Raw genomic sequence first — 22,310 nt, forward strand, 5'->3', positions numbered from 1 at the left:
CACCCTTTAATGTAAGGGCTTTCACATGTAACATGAAAATGTTCTACCATTACATCATAGGACATTAAAGGAAGGATTAGAGAGGAAAGTTACATGAATCTTTAGACCTTGATATTTGAATACTGAAAGCTATTTACTATGTTTCTTGTATGCTGAATTTGGGACTTTGATTTTGCATATGAAATGATTAATGTTCATTTATGCTGCACCACATCATTTCATTTAGAGTTTGTAGAGTTTTTAAGAGGTTCTAGAAACTACATACAGAGTTATAAATGATGCACATCTCCATCAAAAAATAGGACCATATCATGCAAATGACTATATTCGTTTACATACTGCTGTGACCAGCTAACACTGACTAACAATTTGAGCTAGGTGCTAATGGAAGGCAGATCTAAAGAGACATACATATGCTAATCATATGGAATGAATGTGAACATGAAAAAAAATCTGTCACAATTTATTTTAGTCACTTGTGTCACAATTTTTGATCTAACTAGTGAACAACTCCCAGTTGTTGTTTTTTTTTTCTCCTTCCTTTTCATCATGTGCAGGCAACCACTGGCTGTACAGTTATCTTTACATTTCTATTTTCATTTTCAGCCAGAGAAAGATATAAAAAATGGATCCTCAGGCCTCTTAAATATCACCATCAATGCCACTTCATCACCAATAGTAAGATTGCTCTTTTGCTTATTATTTTTTTGATGAGTATATTTGCTAAATTATGTGAGTTTTGTTGATTAAGTTTTTTTTGTGTGCACCATCTGTTAAAGGCTCACTTTGATTCTTATGCTGCTAAGTGGGAGGCCTTACAGCTCACGGGTTTTCAACATTTCATATTTGCTTTTTATGAGTGATATTAGTTCATATATATTAACCAATTTTAATGCAGTATGTAGGCACAGACTCACACACATGTAGTGAAATCCCAATACCTCCCTCATGTGCAATGTAAACCTTTCTCTAAATTGCTAGTCTAGTTCAAAGACCTGACATATATGTGTTCTTCTCATTCCTGAATAGAACAGTGTATCTTCCATACACAAACTGAAGCCTGCAAATAGCAGTTTCTATGCTGAACACCCAGAACAGATATTTTGAAACCTGTAGAAAGAAAGACTAAGAAATAGTGGGCTGTGGAGTGAAGCATCCATTATGTACCATATATTATATTATGTTTCGTTTTATATCTTTTACAGTTGTTGTTTTCTTTTCAGGAATCTTGCGAGCATTGAATTTGGGTCAAGGACTTCTAAGAGAACAGGACACTGACAAAATTGTGTGCATTTTTAACTCTTCAAGCCTGTAGAACCCCTTTAAATCTGTTTCATAAGTATACTACTGTAAATGCCATATATTCAGTGAGCCTAATTTTTTTGTGTGAATTAGGACTTCTTGGCCATTTTGAGAGTGGTTGAATTTGTGATCATGGAATACGGTAATGAACAGAGAAATTATGTGTGCAGTTCGCTTTCATGTGGAGATCAGAGTAATTAAGATCAGAGCAAACATTTGGTTCTTTCTGCTAACCAACATTGAATCCATCCTACTGGTTGCTGTCTGTGATGTCTTGTAGAATAATGACAGGATATATCAGGAGGGTCTTCAGCACTTTTCCACCATCGGAGATTCCCTCATGAGTCTCCTTGTGCTTCTCACCACAGCAAACAACCCCGACGGTGAGTGTACTCTTCCGCTACTTCTCTCCTATCATGCAAGATGGGCTCCTCAAACTGGACTGCTTTATTATTTTAGAGGTGTGGGGGTGGTGGGAAGGTAGAGAGGGTCAAAGTCGTCATGAAAGTATGTGGCATTTTACTACAGCAAGATGGGCTACTCACACCAGATAGATGAGTGGGGGAGGGGGATTGAGCTAGTGGGGGAGGGGGATTGAGCTAGAGAGGCTCAAGTCATCATGTGTTTATGTGTCTTTATAGCACTGCTAAATGGGCTACTGCTACTCAAACCAGAATGCTCCGTTACTTCAGAGGGGTGGGGGTTGGGAGGGTCAAACTTTATACTTCATTTTAATACCAGTTGATCATTATCTATTGGATACAGTATGCATCCACTCAACACTTCACCAAAACGTCACATTTTTGAACGTTGTTTGGATGCATATTATTCTTGCAAATTTGTTCAGAACATGTTTTTAAAGTATGAAGGAAGTTGTTTATTTAGTCTGGAAAGGAATTTTCTTTAAATATTTACTCAAGCAATTAGATCGACAGGGCTCTCTATTCCATGCTTCTGTTTTGGTTGGGATATTTCGATCACATTCTCCTTGCGAAAGGGATCGGAAGATGTTTGCAAGTAAATAACAGGATATAATTGTGGTCATCTGTGATATCTGTTTTCTGGAGTGTCATTTCTGCTATTGAATGAGGAAGGAAAATGTGGTTTTACTGTGTAAATGTTACACCTTGCAAACATCATCACGAGCTGTTTTTTTTTTTTTTTTTTTTTTCTTCCTCCTACTCTCACTTCCTCCATCTCTTTATTTTGTCATTTTCCTGTCGTACTATTTATGAATGCATGTATGTATGTATGTATGTGTGTGTGTGTGTGTGTGTGTATGTATGTATGTATGTATGTGTGTGTGTGTGTGTGTATGTATGTATGTATGTATGTATGTGTGTGTGTATTAACCATGAACGTGTATGAATGTATGTATGTAACCTCTCCCTCTTATGGTATTTCATCTCTTACCCTCTCTTGTGGGGTTATTCCCTACTTGGTCCAATATTGGTACATAACAATGACTGTACAGTTTTAGTGTTTATCCATGACAGTTCCAACAACTACACCAGTAATATAATTTGCAGTTCACATCCAAGCCTGTGTTGACATATGTCCTGTATTTGTAAGAAATCTTGCCACTTATAACCGAAACAAAGCAATAAAGGTAGAGAATGGCAAGATGTGTTTTATATTTTAAACAAATAGAAATAAACAATAAAAATAGATAATCCCACTTTGCACCAGCACCAACACCAGCTGACATTGCTGCTCCAAAGAGATTTATTTTACTCTTGGTATTAGCAAGTGAATGTAAATGAATCATATACATCTGTAGGATTCTTTCCAGCACAGATGTACCACATTACCATTATATTTCATTTATTAGGTATGATGAGTAAACTAGAATCCCTTTAAAATTCATAAAAGTGCTCTGAAAATGAAATGATTAATTTGAAATTTGTTTTATTTTCACAGGTGTATTTGGTACTTTGTAATGCTTAGAGATAGAAACATTGTATGATGCAGTTATTGAAATATAAGACAGCTTAGCATAGTCTTTGCATGTTTGTTTTAAATGATTACATTTTTTTTTTCAACAAACTTGTTGCCTCTGCATTTACCTTTCAATACATTGATTTGCAGTAACTATGCCTGCCTACCAGAACAACAGATTTTATGCACTCTACTTCATCATATTTCTTGGAATCGGTAAGAATGTCTACATGCCAATATTTCTTTCGTCTCAGTACTGATAAGTACATCCTTGAAATGAATCAATAGGTGTAAAGGGTCAGAGTTGGACACGCAGGCAAACTTCACTGGACTTCATGCTGCACAACTCAGAGCCTTAAATTATTTGGTCATCAGTTCAGTCAGCTGCCGGCATGTCGCTCTGCCATGTGATCATCAATGTGCGTCAGTTGCAAATTTATCCACTTCAAATGACCTCGGTTTCCTTTGAAAATATCAATTCTGTGGAGTCTGGCCATGCCTAAACAAATAAAGACAAACTGCTATCTGACTGTAAACATGTCTGGCAGCTGAAGGGCAGCTGAAGATGCCTTACAATCCAGATAATGTGACGCTATCTCTGGACTCTATTACAAGAAAAGGCCCCTTAAGTAAAGTTAATGGTCAGAATTAACACTCAAAGGGCTTATGTTTGTCTGGACAAGATGACGGCGGTGCGAGCTCAAATTAAGCGATGTGGCACCCTTTCGTAATATCAGTCAGAACCATGCTACAGCAATGACATAAATGAACAAACATAAACATTCATTTGGGCAGAGTAGCAATTTTTTATTGTCCATGAAAAGTTTATGCATCCTTGAAACAATGCTTAACCTCAATCAGGGGACTTGAATATGTGACCGCCTCATTCAAAACCCACAAAGAGTTGCCAATTTGGATCCTGTGTAATGGACCATAGTATGTCATTTGATGTGACAGGCTCAAATTTTTAAAGTTTGTCTAACCTGGGAGAGTAGTCTTTTTTTTTTCACCTACTGTCAAAATGTGGCTGCTTAAAACAAACAGATATCAAGATATTACTTTTTCTGGACCTTATTTCTGGACAGGCGATGCTTTCACTGGGAAATAGAACATGTCTTTATTGATACTTCTGCACAGTACACTTGAGTGACCCCAGTCTTTCAATCCTCTTTTCTCCCTTTCCTATGGAACTGCACCTCTTAACTCTCTTTTATTTTAATCAGTTTTTTAATAGATTGGCATTGTCCATTTTTTTTTTTTGGGTAAAAAGTTATGTATTTTAAAGAAAGCTTAGTACTTTTTCAAACTATGTAGAAAAGTGGAAATTCATTTCGGCGAACTGTTTGTTGGTTTTGAACTGTGCAGTCACATATGAGAATATTTACTGTGTGCATACACTCCTTGGAAAGCCTTCATGGGGGAAAAAAATTCCCCTATGAAACATACAACGCACTATTAGTTACAGGATTTTAGCATATCACCTTCCCAGTGTAAAGCAGGAAATAACATTGCCGTTTTTAAAATTGAATGGAAAACATTATTTTCCTGGTTCTGTATTCAAGGCAAACTGAGAGAAATACACAAATATTGTTACAGTCATCTGACGGATACGTTATGGAGGTGTCCGTAAAGCACTATATTGAATAATTTTCATACATTTACTTCGGCTATGTAGGCTGTCTGTTGTATGTCTCCTTGTGGCTAAGTACAAAACATTGTCTTGCTGCAAATGGTCACTCTTTGCTAATGGTCACTCTGCTAATGGTCACTCTTTGCAGACAACCTCATAAAACAGTCTAGTACTCACAATTAGTCTTCATGCTCAGGATGTTGACTCTCCACTGTGTTGTCAGAGCCGAGGAGCTGCTCTAGTAATAGCCTGTTTGTCTACTTCAGAAGGAGGAATCAAATCAATTTGCTGTGTGCTTTTAAAGAAGATGTCAGAAAAGAAATTTGTGTTTAGTTGGAAGCAGTTTGTGTAAGAGGCAAATCACTAATAAAGCTGGTCAGACTTTGATAAAAGCCAAGGAAGTGGTAAGATTATGACTGTCAGCAGATCACTTGATGAAGCATGTGAAGACTATGTGGAGTTGGTATCTTACCACACATGACTTTAGTGCCTCCTTACTGTAAGAGTGGAAATTTTTGTGGATTTCACATGACCAGAAACTAGCGCAAAATTAAAGTACGCGAATATATTTGCTTGTTATATGTGCCACTATGTTATGTCGCGATTCCACAGAATTAAAAACATGCGAAATTCATCTCGCTCGCCAAAGCGAGAAAAATTACTCATGCAAAAATATAAACTTTTGCAGTAATACTTCTAACTTGTAATATTTCTTAAATTTGCATGCCAGTTCTTATTTCTTCTGTCATTAGAAGATGTAAGAGCATGAAAAACTTAGACATACTTATCAAGCAATATTCTTTTTTTTTTTTTTTTTTTTTTGGTGCGGGGGTGGGGGGAGGGAGAATTAATGATATTGAATCATTTAAACTTTTCATATAAAACAAGAGAATATTGTAAGTGCTTCTAGATGTTGTAAGTGGAGGGGCTTTGTGCAGGTGCCAGGTGCATAGAACATTATATTTGTCACTTAAACTGACAGGCAGATGGATTTAAAGGACAAGTCCACCTTCATATACATAAGGATTGAGAGAATGCAGCAATATTAGTAGAACACATCAGTGAAAGTTTGAGGAAAATCAGACAATCCGTTCAAAATTTATGAATTTTTGAAGTATCTGTGCAGTCACTGCTGAATGAGCAGACTACTACAGTGCATGATGTCACATCCGTACAACGATGTAAGGAAAATAAAAAGAGAAGTTCACAAAACTTCACTTTTTGAATAAAGTGCACATTTCCTCGACTTGTCACTGACGTATATTGAAAGAGAGAAGTTGAGTGTTCTTTTATTATGCGAGAAAAATGGAAATATGTTGAATTTTCTTTATTCTTTCTTTATATCGTTGTACTCATGTGACATCACAAGCCATAGTAGTCTTCTCATCCAGTCATGACTGAGCAGAAACTTCAAAAATTCATAACTTTTAAACGGATTGTCTGATTTTCCTCAAAGTCTTCCTGATGTGTTCTATTAATATTGCTGCATTCATTAAACCCACATGTCTATGAAGGTGAACTTGTCCTTTAAACATTCTTGGTTTTAGTCCAGTTTTGCTCAAATTATCACTGTGCTGGTGCTACTTTGCACAGCTTTCAAAGAAACCTTACTTTCCCCTTGTCTTTTCAATACTTTTTTTTTGCAACTCTTTTTTTTTTTCTTTCTGTTTTATCTTTCTTTCTTTCTTTCTTTTTCTTTTAAACCCATTGGATATTACCAGGGGTACATGTTTGAGAGGTATCAGCATTCTATATGATTCACGCCTCATTCGTAATCTGTTGCTAATATTCAGCCTTTATTGCCCTTTGATTCAATAGGTCTCTACCTGTTCTTCAACATGCTGACTGCTGTGATCTACAATGAGTTCAGAGGTTACCTCATTGTGAGTGCTTCATGCTTTCTGGTTAAAGACCCTTTTTTCTTCCTTTTTTTTTTCTTGCCTTTTTACACACTTGGATTGCATGAAGAATATTTAGGAGATTTATCTGAACTTTGCCTTTTTTTATTGGAGTTCTGTTTGTCACATAGGAGTCAGTGATTTAAATCTTTATCAGCTACACATTCTTGACCTGATTGCTTTTGAATGTTATGTTTGTATTTTTTTTCTAGATTACCGGTAGTTGTAGTTTTGTTCCTGATATGTGTTACTGTGTTTGTGTGTATACATAATGTATATATATTTATGTTAATGCATTAAAAAAAAAATAGATAAATAAAAAAAGTTTTTGTGGAGATTTTGTTTTATTATCATACCACACTACGTAAGTGTTAGTATAACCCAGTCACCAGTTTTTAAAAAAGATTTCCTGGAAATGATAAGAGGGAAGTGAATGAGTGATCTTTGGAACTTATAGAGTTGACAAACTCTCAGACACTTGGACTCATATTACATACAAAGTGTTTCAATTGAGTTGCTATTGATTTAGGGATCGTAAAGAGCGATGTATTCATTTCATCCAAAAATGGCAACTCAAGTGCTTTTAGAGTGCATCCTTTTCTAATTCCCAGGCATTGTGTCTTTTCATCATTTAAAAGAGAATGGACAGGAAATTTTATCTATGTTTGTATTGTACATTTGTTCCTGTATATTTTTTTTTCTGCTCTTGCACTATATTAGGTTCAGCTTCCTTGTAAAGAACAAATGTTCCTTTCTGCTGCTCTCAGAATTATACTCATTGTTTTGCATCCATCTCTCGTATTAAGTCATTCTTGCACTTCTTTCCTTTTCAGACGCAGAGTGTGAAATGAATATGAATTGCATTGAATTGAGTTGACTGATGTGCGAAAAGCTGAGATTTGAAATTTTTACCTGTTTCAAATTGAATATAGGTGTAATAAGATGAGAGATTATATAATGATATCCAGTGTGGTGTTCTATGGCAGCAGATTTGTAGTCAATGGAATGGTCTTTTTTTATGTCAGCAGTAACAAATTAATAATGATGATTACTTGTACAACTCAATATTTGCTCTGAAAGTTTTGTGTATTCTTGTCACCTAAAAAATAAAATTATAGTGAAGAGTTCAGATTGACATAGGTTAATGAAATATGTACAAGTGTCAAAAAAAGTCACATCATGTGAATTGAAATGACTGTTGTTTACATCACAAAAGGATCTATGCAATAATGGATTTGTAGAGAAGAGACTACTCAATGAACTTTTGTAACACTGATCCTAAATACCGTATATTTTTTTTTTTTTTTTTTTTTGGGGGGGGGGTCAACTTTATCTCTTCATTGTGTATCCTATTAGTGAAATTTAGAATGCTTTCATAATGTGTATCAGATATCAAAGAGGTATTTTTGTGTGTGTGTGTTTTCTCATGGTCCAATTTTTATTTAAATCTCAGCTCTGGGAGTGATGTGGGTCAGTGTTAGTATCTTATCTACCTTGCAGTGACAATATGGTATCATGTTTCAAGTCTTTGTTGAGCCATGTTGCATAAAAACATGCAATCAAACATAAGTCAGAAAATTGAACATGTATCAGGTATCAGCCAATTAGAATTGAGTATTCAGAGACTTTATGTTTGATTTTCCAATTGTGACCCTGCACCTCAAAACAAACAAAAAGTCGCCAGACATTAATTTTTAGTTGAGAACATATTCTGAAAGAGCAGACTTTAAGCTTTAAAATGATGTATAACTCAAATCAAATGGACTCTCCTAACCTATCTAAATATTGGAAAGAAAGCACAAACTCGGGAAAAGTGTGAACTGAGAAAAGAGGCTCTGAAGTACAGTGTCTATTCAAGCGCTTAATCTTTACCAAACCGTGCTGGCTGTGCGATGAATGGGACAAAAAACAGGAAGTAAACCACCAGAGTAACAACAATGAAGGGATTATCAGATTAAACTGAAATTAAGCATGCCTCATTAACACATTCTGTCCATAATTAATGCTAACTTTCAAAGTAGTAGCATTATCCTTTCAAAAGTTATTAGAGTTGAAAGTGAAGAGTGTGGACAAGGTTTTTCAGAAATGAAAAAGGGATTCTAAAGACACACCTAATCACACTATTCTACCAAAAATGTTCGAGATAAACTGCTAAAAAAACACACTTTCCTGCCCGTTTTATGATACCAAATTTTAGCATAATGTAAAAGAAGACCTGCTCTTTCAGAAAATATAAAAAAGTCAAGTTCGGCTAGGTTGACCCATTTCACTTATTTTCAGTCCTCGCGCAAAATCAATGTGTGCGACTTTATGTTCGTTTTGAGGTGCACGGTCACAATTTATGTTTGATCTCAAATTTTATGCAATAGGGCGTAGCCTTCTTCATTTGAAATTAATGCAGTGGATCCTGTACAGGTGTTATACGTCCATTTTGTAACCCGATTGTTATCTTACTACTAGAGATCAATGCAAGCAGTGGTGTTGTACCTCCATTTTGTAACCCTATTGTTATCTTATACTATACCAGAGATCGATGCAAGCAAGTCACTTCAGGAGGAGACTAGGCTTCCAGGCAGCCTTTGAGATGCTCCGGGCTCAGCTGCACACTGTGAATGGTGGTTCCATTGGAAGGTATGTCAGTATCCATGCCTACACACACAAATACACACGTACACACACACACACACATACATTTTAGAGCACAATACAGGGATGGCTCCAGGAATTCCATAAAGGGGAGGCGCCTTTGCAAAACTAAAGGGGGTGCACACACCCCGCCCCATTTTTTTTTCTTTTTGTTTCTTTTATTTTAACTAAAAATAAAGGGGGGTGGGGCGCACCCGGTGCGCCCCCCTCTGGATCTGCCCCTGCAATAGTTCAGTAGTGCATACAAAATACAGGCTTACAAACCCACAAATGTTCACACTTTCTAAGTTGTGTGGCAGGCATGCTTGCCCAAAAACACTTCTCATAATATGCCACTAGGATACTCTAAAGCCTTTGTAGTCACAGTACCATATCATGTTTCATCAAGAATTGAACATGCTGTGTGATTCAAGCATGCGATGATGTGATAGCTCATTCGAGTAGGTGAAGGCATACTTCCTGTGCACTTCCTAGAGTTAAAACAGATGTGTGAGACCTTTTTACAAGGCTGACTTTTCATTTTAGTTGGCACTTAATAGCCCACCACTCTCTGAACTGGCATTGTGAGTACCTCGGACCATTTTCAACAAGTTTCGAGCTACAGCATGAATATCCTATCCTGACATATGACTCTTGAAACCAAGAGCCTCAGCACAGTGCTTGAGAAAGAGCTGCCAATATGGCAGAAAGGTCCACTTGTCTGATACACATACAGTGAACCCCTATTATAACGAAGTCCTTGGGACCAGCAGTTTTCTTTCGTTATATCGACATTGCATTATAAGCGAACAAATATATAATACAAAACATAGAGTGGATGATCTTGTGGCCTGAATTTCTACTTAGTTGTAACCGGAATTTCGTGGTTATCATGTTCATTGTAACGGGAGTGCACTGTATATATTTAGAGAGAGAATTATTAATTGTTGGGGGGGGGGGGGGAGATAAAACAGAGAGAAAGGTTATCAAATTTTTATGCCAAATGACTGTTCCTCCATAATGATCACTAAGTATCATCATTAAATGATGTTTTTCAGGTCAGTGATTAAGTCTGTGCAGAGAGTGTACACTTGCATTCATGACTCTGTGCACTTGTTTCATCTTAATGTGGTTTCAAATACTTCAAACTGGTTTCTGCGTGCCGCTAGGATCTCTGATATAGAAAGTCTCTCCTTCAGTTTGTAAAAAGAAGGACACAGCTTTCGTACCGGGGACATTCAAAGGCAAATATAGCACGCCATTGTGAATGTTTGGTTTGTGGTTTTTGACCGACAACTCAGATGCTTCCTATCATTCAGGGATGCCAAGTTTGGTCAGGATATGGAGGTCAGACAAAGTTTGTGACCCCAGTTTTGACTGTCTGGTTTAGGTTTACATGTAGGTATTACTCCAGCATGGCATAAATTTGCTCTCCCAGACGGCAGCATGGTGCACTGTGTAAAAAACAAGTATTGGTATTGGCTGTGTAGACGTTCAGCATGTTGCAGTAAAGTGCAATGAAGTGCAAGGCCCTTTTCCAATGCAGTAAAGGCAGAATTGTTAGGATGGTATTCCTGCAATTTTGAAATTGTGGTATAGATTTTCAGTGGATCGACAAAGTAGAGCCAAAAGAACTTGCTTGGAGTGATGTGCTGTTTAATGTCCAGCACATTCCTAACAAAGTCATTCGACAGACTGCTGGCACGTAGCCATAGCCACACAATGGCATCTATCCGTTGACACGTATTGAGTGCAATGTGTTTAAGCTAATTACCCAGTGAACTGAAACTCTTGTTTATCTAGCAGAAAAGGGTCACTAGGCAGATTTCTGTTTTTGTCAGTGAACCATCCCTGTTCGAGAAAAGTTGTCATGTTACAAGGTCTTCGATGAAGTGGTGCTCTATACATAATGTAAATAAAAAAATGTGATCAGTTTCACTATGCCTCAGTAGTTTCACCCACAACAATTTTTTTTTTTTAGTTTTTCTTAATGCTTATGTAAGGAGTAAGATGCTTATTTTGCCCAGTCTCCTTTCCATTTTCAAGATGTAATGTTTGCCAATATTATTACCTCCGCCAAGGGAGGAGGTTATGTTTTCGTTACCTTTGGTTTGTTCATTCGTGTGTTTGTCCGTGTGCAAAATAACTCAAAAAGTTGTGCACGGATTTGGATGAAACTTGAAGGAAAGGTTTAGAATGATACAAGTAACAAACGATTAACTTTTGGTAGTGTTCCGAGAATTTTGGGGGAATTTATGAAGGATTTTTTATATTTTGGCAGGTAGGGTCAATGAACTTGGGAGTTCAGGCTGCGCGTATTTGAGGTTTGCATGCGCGCACTAAAGTGCGTGCTCTAGTTTCTGCTAGGGCGAGGCGCGTCGTGCAGCTGAGGGTTTATGACGTAACAAAGGCTTCTATATTGGGAATGGGTGTGTTAAATCACCGATATCTCTATGGAAGAACAAGATCAGTAGTGGAAATGAGCTGCATGCTTGGCGGAGGTCTGTGCTCTCAGAGTGCTTTTCTAGTTAGTAAATGTATTTGTTAGTATTCATTTATGTTTTTCTAAATAACTTTGTAAGTATTGTAAGTAGTTATTTTTATTTTGTTCCTTGTTGAATTTTGTGCATTCTCAAATTAAATTCTGATAATTGTCATTGCCATAGTCATTGTTGGTAGATAAACATTGATTATTTTAGAGCTTGAAATATTTTTGGAAAGTACTCAAAAAGGAAAGAATGCCAAGTTTTACTATTATTTCACATTTCATTTTAGAGCATCAGAAGAATTGAGCTTTCAGTAAAAGTTAATGTTTCACTTGTGCATGTGTAGAACCAGCAAATGCAGAAGAAACTGTTAAAAAAAAAAGATTGTGACAGTTTTGGCAAATTTAAAAATTTGTTGATAAGTTTAGAATTTTAGAATGCATCCCTCTATAAATGTAAACATTACGATATGGGATACCACAGTCATAAAATCGTATAAAGAAATTAAAAATGGAATTTTGCAAGATTTGATTTCTCTAGGATGTCAAATAATGCTTGTCCCATCTCCTACAGAAAGTATAGGAAATTCATATCCTTGCCGTAATACGTGCCAGTAACACTCCACAGGTCAAGGGAATGTGAACATTTTTAAGGATAAGACAAATTATATCCAAATGACAAATGAGGAGTGAAAAAGACAGTAAATGTTACAATAATGCATCTAAGATGATGTTCTTGATGTGACCTTTCAAATCTTGCAAACATTTACATAGTTACCAAATTCTCAGTATTGTGTTCACTAAAGCTTTTCCATAATCTGTTGCTGTTGTTCTACTATGTCCATGGAATTTGATGTAAATTATTTTACTTTGTGTAGATTCCTCCTCCTGGTGTATTCTCCATTAAGGATGTGAAAACCGTCTTTTTGTTGTCTCACTAGGTGCACGGTCAATGTTAGCGTTGTGAAGTCCGTTGTTCTCCAGGCCAACATACCAGTGCGAGCCAAGAAAAACATTTTGAGGGTGAGTCATTGTGTGCAGTGATTGAGAGTTGCAAGTGCTCTGTTTGCAAGTTAATAGACTACAACCAACAGTCTGCTGAAAGAAGATCAAAGCGACCACTCAAATCAAATACTGGATCATTGACATAGATGAAGGTTTTCATCATCATGTTGAAGATGATGTGATCATACAGACTGTAGGAGGGATGATGCATGTTGTAGATGATGTGATCATACAGACTGTAGGAGGGATGATGCATGTTGAAGATGATGTGATCATACAGACTGTAGGAGGGATGATGCATGTTGAAGATGATGTGATCATACAGACTGTAGGAGGGATGATGCATGTTGAAGACGATGTGATCATACAGACTGTAGGAGGGATGATGCATGTTGTAGATGATGTGATCATACAGACTGTAGGAGGGATGATGCATGTTGTAGATGATGTGATCATACAGACTGTAGGAGGGATGATGCATGTTGTAGATGATGTGATCATACAGACTGTAGGAGGGATGATGTATGTTGAAGATGATGTGATCATACAGACTGTAGGAGGGATTATGTATGTTGAAGATGATGTGATCATACAGACTGTAGGAGGGATGATGCATGTTGAAGATGATGTGATCATAAAGACTGTAGGAGGGATGATGCATGTTGAAGATGATGTGATCATAAAGACTGTAGGAGGGATGATGTATGTTGAAGATGATGTGATCATAAAGACTGTAGGAAGGATGATGCATGTTGAAGATGATGTGATCATACAAACTGTAGGAGGGATGATGCATATTGTAGATGATGTGATCATACAGACTGTAGGAGGGATGATGCATGTTGAAGACGATGTGATCATACAGACTGTAGGAGGGATGATGCATGTTGTAGATGATGTGATCATACAGACTGTAGGAGGGATGATGCATGTTGTAGATGATGTGATCATACAGACTGTAGGAGGGATTATGTATGTTGTAGATGATGTGATCATACAGACTGTAGGAGGGATGATGTATGTTGAAGATGATGTGATCATACAGACTGTAGGAGGGATGATGTATGTTGAAGATGATGTGATCATACAGACTGTAGGAGGGATGATGTATGTTGAAGATGATGTGATCATACAGACTGTAGGAGGGATGATGTATGTTGAAGATGATGTGATCATACAGACTGTAGGAGGGATGATGCATGTTGAAGATGATGTGATCATACAGACTGTAGGAGGGATGATGTATGTTGAAGATGATGTGATCATAAAGACTGTAGGAGGGATGATGTATGTTGAAGATGATGTGATCATAAAGACTGTAGGAGGGATGATGCATGTTGAAGATGATGTGATCATAAAGACTGTAGGAGGGATGATGTATGTGCTACCTTTTATCACATGGCAGCTTTTACTTCTACTTGTTGCAGTAGTACAAGTAGTAGTAGTGGCAGTAGTACTAGTAGTAGTACATGTAGTAGCAGTAGTCGTGGCAGTACTAGTAGTAGTAGTAGTAGTAGTAGTAGTAGTAGTAGTAGTAGTAGTAGTGGCAGTAGTAGGATTAGTAGTAGTAGTAGTAGTAGTAGTAGGATTATTATCATTATTATTATTAGTAGCAGTAGTAGTAGTAGTAGAAGGAGGAGGGGTAACAGTAGTAGTAAAACCAGTAGCAGCAGTAGAAGTAGTAGAAGTAGTACTGCAGCTACCATCACTTAATTTCTGTTGCCCTGACTAGTGCCGCTTTTACCATTGCATGTGTGATTTTGATGGCCATCACTATAATTTGTACTTGTATGTATTTTTCTTTGTGTTTCGTGTGACGTAGGAGCTTGATGGCAATATTGGAGGTGTGCTGACATCATTGGAATTTCAGAAGTTGTTTGATTGTTTGGACTACCAGTCCGAAGGCAGTGAGGTAAGAATCACTACGACTTAAGTTTTTGATATTCAAAAATAATCTATTCATTTCCAAGAAGGGTAAAAAATTAATTGGACACTAAAAATGTCAGTCACCTTCTGCATATGGTGGCATATGGTGTACTGTGAATGCTAGACTAAGATAAAGACTGTTAGCAAGATTCTAGAGATCAGTGATTATAGTCCAGAGGTATCATTCAGTAGGTATGATAACAAATTTGATGTTAACGATGGAAATATACAAAGGCTGCTTTCAATTATCAAGGATAACAATCTTCCCTCCCATCATTCACTGACAATAGAAAATTCCTTTGAAGGGAGTTTAACATGTCAGTTTTTTTCTGTTCAGCCAAGCACTAGGGTAGAAATGCATAAGAAAAAAGATCCAAAGTGAATATGTGGTTGCTAGCCAGCATATCACTAAAGTTTGGTAGAAGCCTGAATCTCCTATTGTGTGTGGTTTACCTTATTGAGTAGATAATGATCTAATAAAATCATAGTATGAAGTCATCCTTGTTTGTTGGGTGTTGTTGTTGTTGTTGGGTTTTGTGTGTGTGTGTGTGTGTGTTTGTGTGTGTGTGTGTGTTTATTTTTTGTTCTTGCTAAAAAAAAAAGGTAAAGGGAGTTGAGAGCAAATATAGGATCAGATAAATTCCTCCTGAAGTGAATTGACTAAATTCATCCATGTGGATTGTACCTCATTTCACATTTATTTAGCCTATAAAGCCTCCATATTGGATGATGTCAGATGAAGTGTTGAGAAGATGTAACCCAGTCATATTCTCTTTAGTTCAGGAGTAATTGAGAAAGTATTAAATGTCAGGATTTTGGTAGTTACCTGTGAAATGTCTCCAAATTTCCTGTTTGCTCGAAGATTACAATGTATAGTGGAACTCCTGATTTTAACAAGTGAGCATTATTGTGTCAAAAGCTTCTATCATCTTTATACTTTTATGTACTTGAGAGTTTCAGCTGGTAGTATGCGTCATACCATGCCCTGTATGAATTTCAGCATTCGCCTCCTTACCATTTTGTATGAAAGTCTTTTAATATTAAATTGATACTTCACTCTTTCCCCTTTGTCAAAATGTAGTACAAATGAATAACTGAGAATCCACATATTTTCATTTCATCGGTTTTGTATCTTTTGAATTTCTTTATATTTCTTTATTTTTTTCCCCTCTTTTATCATCAGATATGCTCCCCACGTGTGATTAATCAGCCGCGATTAAAGAGACTGCAGTCTATGATCCTTCATAGATTCTTTGGCTATTTTGGAACATTGGTAGCCCTTGTAAACATTATAATCATTAGCGTAAGTATCGTACACATGCTTCTATTCTGGTCCGACTATTTCCAATAATGCAAATTTATAATGCCTTTCATAGAAACATTGTGTATTCAGCCCTCACAAAATGTCATGTGGTGAAATGAAGAAAAAATTACAAGGAATTATTTGAAAGAAATGGTCATGATTTCAATCGTGAAGTATACGCTTCATTCACAAAGAGGTTTGTGGATTTACAGCTGAATGACTAAGATACAGACCTATCTTTCCCAACCTTGCATATAAGTTGAAAAAAAAGATTACATAGTAGTAGCTAATGTGACAGAAACCTGTATTGAGTGCAACATCTTTCCAGGAAACTCAGAATGTCATGTCTGTGATACTTCTATGATTTTGTTGGAAATCTGCTCTAAATTTGTTCCACGTGCTGAGAGACGTGATATATTTTGCCATGAATTTGTATGGAACTGCTGTTCCCACCTGATTTCTCACGGTTCTACTGCATTCATAGTTTAACTATACATGTAGTTAGCTGACTTTGCAACTGCTTCAAGTGATATGAAAATGGCAAGCTTCAGAGTGTAACTCAAGCCGTCTTTGAGTTTACAAGCAGTACAAGATGAAAGTGGACTTGGCATGAAAGTGAAAGCAGGAGACACTCTATGATTTGTAACGGCATCTTCCGGTCACCAATGAGTGTCCAGTTCAATGTAAAAATAATGAGTCACAACTAGCAGTTGAATAGTTAATGGCTAAGTAGTAGTGGTGTTTGTTCTGCAGAGAGGCCCCTTTGAGTGTATGTCCACACACAAGGTGACTTTGGGGATGAGGGCTGACATGCTGAAATGCTGTTTTCTGAATATGCTACTATGGTTGTAAGAACCAGTAACAGATACCAGAGATACCAGTTTATATGTGACCTTTGTCTGAATCTGTTCTGTTGGTAAATTTCTTTGTCTCTGCCCTGTTAATGTCCCTTTCTATCTGTACCCCTTTGTGGGATTCCCATCCACTCATCTCTCTATCTTTCCATCACTCACTCTATCTCTCTCTTTCTTCAATATAGGTCGAGATTGAAACTCTGTATGATGAGAGTTTTTACAAGAAGAATTCGCTACTGTCCAGTGTCAACTTTTCCTTTGTGCTCTACTACTGTGTGGAACAGGTAGGGGTAGTCATGATGAAACACTGAAGTTGCTGGGGGAAAATAGTGACATTATCCTCTGTTAGGAATTCAAATTTATAAGGAGTAAACTGTCTGCATAGGGGCACTGTTCATACTTGTAGGGTAGACTCTATGAAAATGGTGTATCATTGATGTTCAGTAATGATCAGTTGTGATCCGCAGCCATGGGACCATTTCCAGGTGTTAAAGAATAAGTGAAGTAAAGAATACATCAAGAATGTATAAAAAAGGCCCCCCCCCCCCCCCAAAAAAAAAAAAAAAAAAAAAAACCACCAAAAACCAAAAACCAAAACAAAACAAAACAAAACAACAATAACAAAAACAAACAACAACAACAACTTACAAATTCAAATTCTTGGTCGCCGAGTTGTTCAGGTATATCTCTTTATGCAACATAATAAACCCAACGGTGATTATGATAGTCTTTGATTTTTTATAGTCAATATTTGTCAAGTGCTGAGGGCATGTAGTTTGCTCAAATCGAAACTTTGTCATTAAATCTCCTTCTGTCCAAAAATGATATGGCTAAAATTTTGTTGTATGGAAATACTTACGTTTGAAGGATATGATAAATGTTTGCAGCATTTAATTCAGCATGTTTTACATGAATGCATCATGAGAGAATTAAAAAAAAAGAAGAATATTTTGAAATATTGAATGAATGAAAAACAGGCAACTGATCATCTGAAGAAATTATCATGTCTAGAATTTTTTTTTTTTGTTCTGTCTGTTTAAGATTATGAAGCTGTGGGCAATGGGCTGGAAGTACTACAAGTCATCCATGTCAAACATTCTGGAAGGACTCTTCACAATAGTCCTACTGGTAAGTGTGTTTCAAGAACACCTTCACTGGTATTCCATGTCTTTCATCTTTAAAAGGGAATGAAACCCAAATATACATGTAGATTGAGTGAATGCAGCAATATCAGTACAGGACAGCGATGAAAGTGCGAGGAAAATCGGATAATCGATTCAAATGTTATGAATTTTTAAAAGTTTTTGTGCGGCTATGCTGAATGATGGAAGTATTACCGGTTGTGATGCACATATGAAGAACAATATAAAGAAAATATAAAGAAAAATCAACATATTTTCACTTTTCTAGCATAGTGAAAGAGCACTTGACTTACCTCTAGAAAGCAGGGTAATGATATCGACCTTAAAGGTAGGGAATCCCATTTGCATGCCTTAAATGAAGAGTTGTATAAACACAGTGGTATGTTGAAGAGAGCATCATTTTAGAAACTCCCATAAAGTATTGAAAGTGGAAGGTAACATTTAGTACATTTTTATTGACCGTTAGATTTTGAATTGAATTTTTTTCGGGGCTCACCGTAAATTCCAGTACATTACTAGGCTACCTTTGCAGACCCAGGCACTGCATGTGTGTCCATCATGTATATTTTGTGAATAAAGTTCACCAAAACTTACAAACATTTCTATATACATTCTTGCCACACACTCTATATGTTATTACATCAGCTCTTGTACTTTTAGATTTGTGTTTATAGATAAAAAAAATACAGAAGACTGCAACAAAAAGGCTTAAGTGTGGCTGACACACAGAACTACTGAGTAGTTGAGTTTTGTGCATTATTCAAATTGTAGATAACTGTTGACTTCCAAATTTCTAAGCAGTGGCCTAAACAAGTCCACTGAGGTTCATATTTAATGTTTTGCTGCATTTTAGGAGTTCTGTAAAAGGTATCCCCTACCTTTAACATACATCAGTAACAAGTTAAGGGAATGTATACTTTTCATTTAAAAAAGAAAAAAAAAATGGCTATATATCGTCGCTGGGGCGACAAGACCTCATATCTACAAAATGTCAAATGTTCAGGAGAGCAAAAAAAAAAACATGGCAGCCAAAACACTGTATCCAATGGGATAGACATTCCTTTTACATGTCGTGGTGGCTTCATTTTTGGGGTAAGACAGCTAGGATTTGGACAGGACATCACTCTACTGATTATCTGACCGTTAATCCAAAAAAGTCATTTTCACCAAAATTGCAGATACAAGGTCTTGTCACCCCAGCGACGATATGGTATACCAATTACCTGTTGTAGTGGATAGAGATGATTTTGCTTAGTCATCTTTGTGGATTAAACAGATTAGCCTGCCTGACAATCATTTTTTGCTAATCTTACATGCTGCTGCACAGAGATTATTTTCTAACTAATTTAATCATTTAAACTCTCCATGAATCCCTAAAAGTCTTTTGTTATGTATTTGATAGCATTCCCCATTGACTGACTGTAACATGTGTCTCACTTCATTGGATTGTGGACAGGACATCTAATGTGATATTCACAAAGTATTTTTGTTTCTCTTTCTGTCTTTTATTAACCAACAGCTTGTTGCAATAGTCCAACAGGCAGTGGAAAAGAGTCATATGGCCGAGTAAGTGTGTGTTTGTGTGTGTGTTGTTGTTTTGATTTTGCATGTATAGATATCACAAATTTTGGTGTAGTTTAAGCGAGTACCGAGATTGCAATTGCTATAATCCTGAAGAATCCTGAAGTGGCACATCATCTTGGATGTTGGCATGAATTTACACTACAAAAGTTCATCGTTGATAGGTAAAAATTGAGAGACCTGTTCAAAATACTTGCCCCAGCACTGAAAAAAAAAAAAAAAAAGCTATCCCTGGCCAACCTCTCCTTTTTTTTAAACCCATCGAGGACGAGTCCAGAGTATACTCAGGCAGAGGTCTGTGGGCAATGCGTGTTGTAGCAAAATCAGTCTGTCTTCAATGGGTTTGATTCATTTATTGTATTGTGTGTGTTCTTACTGCAGTTAAACGGATACAACTTCCTGAGTGCATGTTACATTGAACTGAAAGTGAAACCTTTCATTCACTTATTGAATTGATTTCATGCAATACATGAAAATAAATCTCTCTGCCAAGAGATTTTGTTTGTGTTGTTGTTTTTTTCTTCTTCTTTGTGGCAACTGTTTAGCTGTGTAGTTTGTTCCTTCATTTCTCACGGATTTTCTGTGGAGATTCATGACTTTGTGCAATATTGTATTTTGCTGACCCACAGCAAACATAATGTCATCATTCCCGTTTATGACTTGGTGAGGATCATCAACATACTCATCATGTTCCGTCTCTTCAAGATTGTCACTCATTTCAAGGTAAGTGCTGAGGCTAGTTGTAGTGGTGCTTACCAAAGATGACATAAATCACAACGTACTTGACAGGGAAGAAATTCCATCTCCAGATATGTAAACTTCTGCAATATCTGATGACAAGATATATAACGGAGGTACTCTTATTATCCCTTGGATGACAAGACCTTGCATCTCAATTGGCATATATATACAAAAAGCTCCTAATTCAATTTTGAATTTGAAAAATACTGGTTTGAAATCTAAAACATTGCAATCATTAATGCAATCCAAAATAATATTTGTACATGTTTTGATGTTAACGTTGATATTTTATTCATGAAAATGTTAAAAAATTTAAGAATTCTTTCGTTCTTCTTAAAATTAGCAACTTTTTCGATGTGATGTGTTGTCACCCCCAGGAATATATGCTATACAGAGCTGCCAAGTTTCCTTGATTTTGTGGGTGGCTCACTTAAAGAAAGAAGAAGTAATTTTTTTTTGTGACCCGCTACAACAAAAGGATCCTATAGTTGCTGACGGCTGAGCCAAGAAAATCGAGTTTGAAGTCACGTCATCAAAACTGGTCAAAACAATCGGATTTCTGTTTTGGCATAATTTTGTAGTCAAATGTTTCTGCCGAAATTTTGAAGCTAAATGATCAAACGAAAGGCAAGAAATTAGTGTTTTTCTGGGCCATGATTTTCCGACTTTCAATGTAACAGAAACGTGTCTGAAGATTTGGATTTAGCACTGCAACTAGACTCCGCAACTAGACTCCACCCCTAGCAATGAGGGAGTGATCTTATTGGTCAGTGCGTGGCATCCTGATTACTGATTGGTCATGCGTAGACCGCTGGCGATAAGCTTGAATGAACATCGCGGAGATCGCTAGGAGAATACCTTGTATTGTCAAGCGGTGAAAACTGTCTCGCCTCCCCTTGATCATGTTAGCGTCGGAAGGAAAACTTTGAAGGAGTTTTTCTCAAAACTCTGATTTCCTCAACCACTTGACATGCGCTAATAAAATCATCGATATCTCCACAACCAAGTACTTTTATGAGTTGTGATATATATGAAATTAAAGTAGAAGAGTAAAGGAATAATGTCATTTCATTTTCAGAAAATTGCCCTCCCCCGATTTTCGAATCCTTTTGTTGTAGCGGGTCACATATCTCTTGATATCTGGACAAGAAGATATAAAACTCCACTGATTTAGGAATCATTATTTTTTTGCCTGTTTATATGAATGTAATACACAAGTATCTACATCATTGCTTTTTCAGAACCTCCCTGATATTAGATGTGTGATTATATATGTGTGAATGTTGGCGGCCCTTTGGCCATGGTATAGAAATGAGTTTCCCATGGTTAAAACATTTCTGTAGAATGCAGATTTTATTGATTGAATATGCTCTGTGTGAATGCAGATTTTATTGATTGAATATGCTCTGTGTGAAATTAAGCAAATGGAGTGGATTTTTTTTTTTTTTCACACTGTCCTACTCAGACCTACTAGCTAGCCAAAGCGTACCTCAAATTCCTTCTTTTTTTCTTCTTGTAGAGTATGCATGATACCACAAGCATCATATATCACATTCGGTTGCAGGCATCATCATCTGGCAAACAACAAAGATAACTGATTTTGCCACAAATTAGGAGGTTTTTATGTGAATATCATTAAATATTTTCTCTTTTATGTTCCCCATTGTCATTATGCAATCTGTATGTGTCTGGATTTGTATGATAATTGGTGTGATTTGATTTTCATAAGGGGGAATTTGGCAGCAGAAATCAGCTGCAATAGAATTTTATAGTATGCCATGAAAAATAAAGTCATTTGATATTGTATGTGTTATCTGCTTCTGTTCGGATGATCTTTTGAGTAGTCATGCTTTACCCTATCCATGAATTTGTTGCTTTCT

General features: G+C 36.6%; 1 protein-coding gene across 1 annotated transcript in view; it reads left to right on the top strand.

The window, feature by feature from the left end:
- Nucleotides 1-22,310, top strand: part of LOC140228915 (two pore channel protein 2-like) — a 98,560-nt gene that overhangs the window by 8,195 nt on the left and 68,055 nt on the right. Inside the window, exons 6-17 of the mRNA XM_072309182.1 lie at nt 607-678; nt 1,583-1,685; nt 3,391-3,456; nt 6,689-6,753; nt 9,296-9,399; nt 12,820-12,901; nt 14,706-14,795; nt 15,993-16,112; nt 17,152-17,250; nt 18,008-18,094; nt 19,628-19,674; nt 20,319-20,412. Of these exons, the coding sequence (XP_072165283.1) occupies nt 607-678; nt 1,583-1,685; nt 3,391-3,456; nt 6,689-6,753; nt 9,296-9,399; nt 12,820-12,901; nt 14,706-14,795; nt 15,993-16,112; nt 17,152-17,250; nt 18,008-18,094; nt 19,628-19,674; nt 20,319-20,412 (1,029 nt within the window). The remainder of the gene's footprint in view (nt 1-606; nt 679-1,582; nt 1,686-3,390; nt 3,457-6,688; nt 6,754-9,295; nt 9,400-12,819; nt 12,902-14,705; nt 14,796-15,992; nt 16,113-17,151; nt 17,251-18,007; nt 18,095-19,627; nt 19,675-20,318; nt 20,413-22,310) is intronic.

This window comes from Diadema setosum, chromosome 5, assembly GCF_964275005.1.
Source record: "Diadema setosum chromosome 5, eeDiaSeto1, whole genome shotgun sequence".
Taxonomy (NCBI): domain Eukaryota; kingdom Metazoa; phylum Echinodermata; class Echinoidea; order Diadematoida; family Diadematidae; genus Diadema; species Diadema setosum.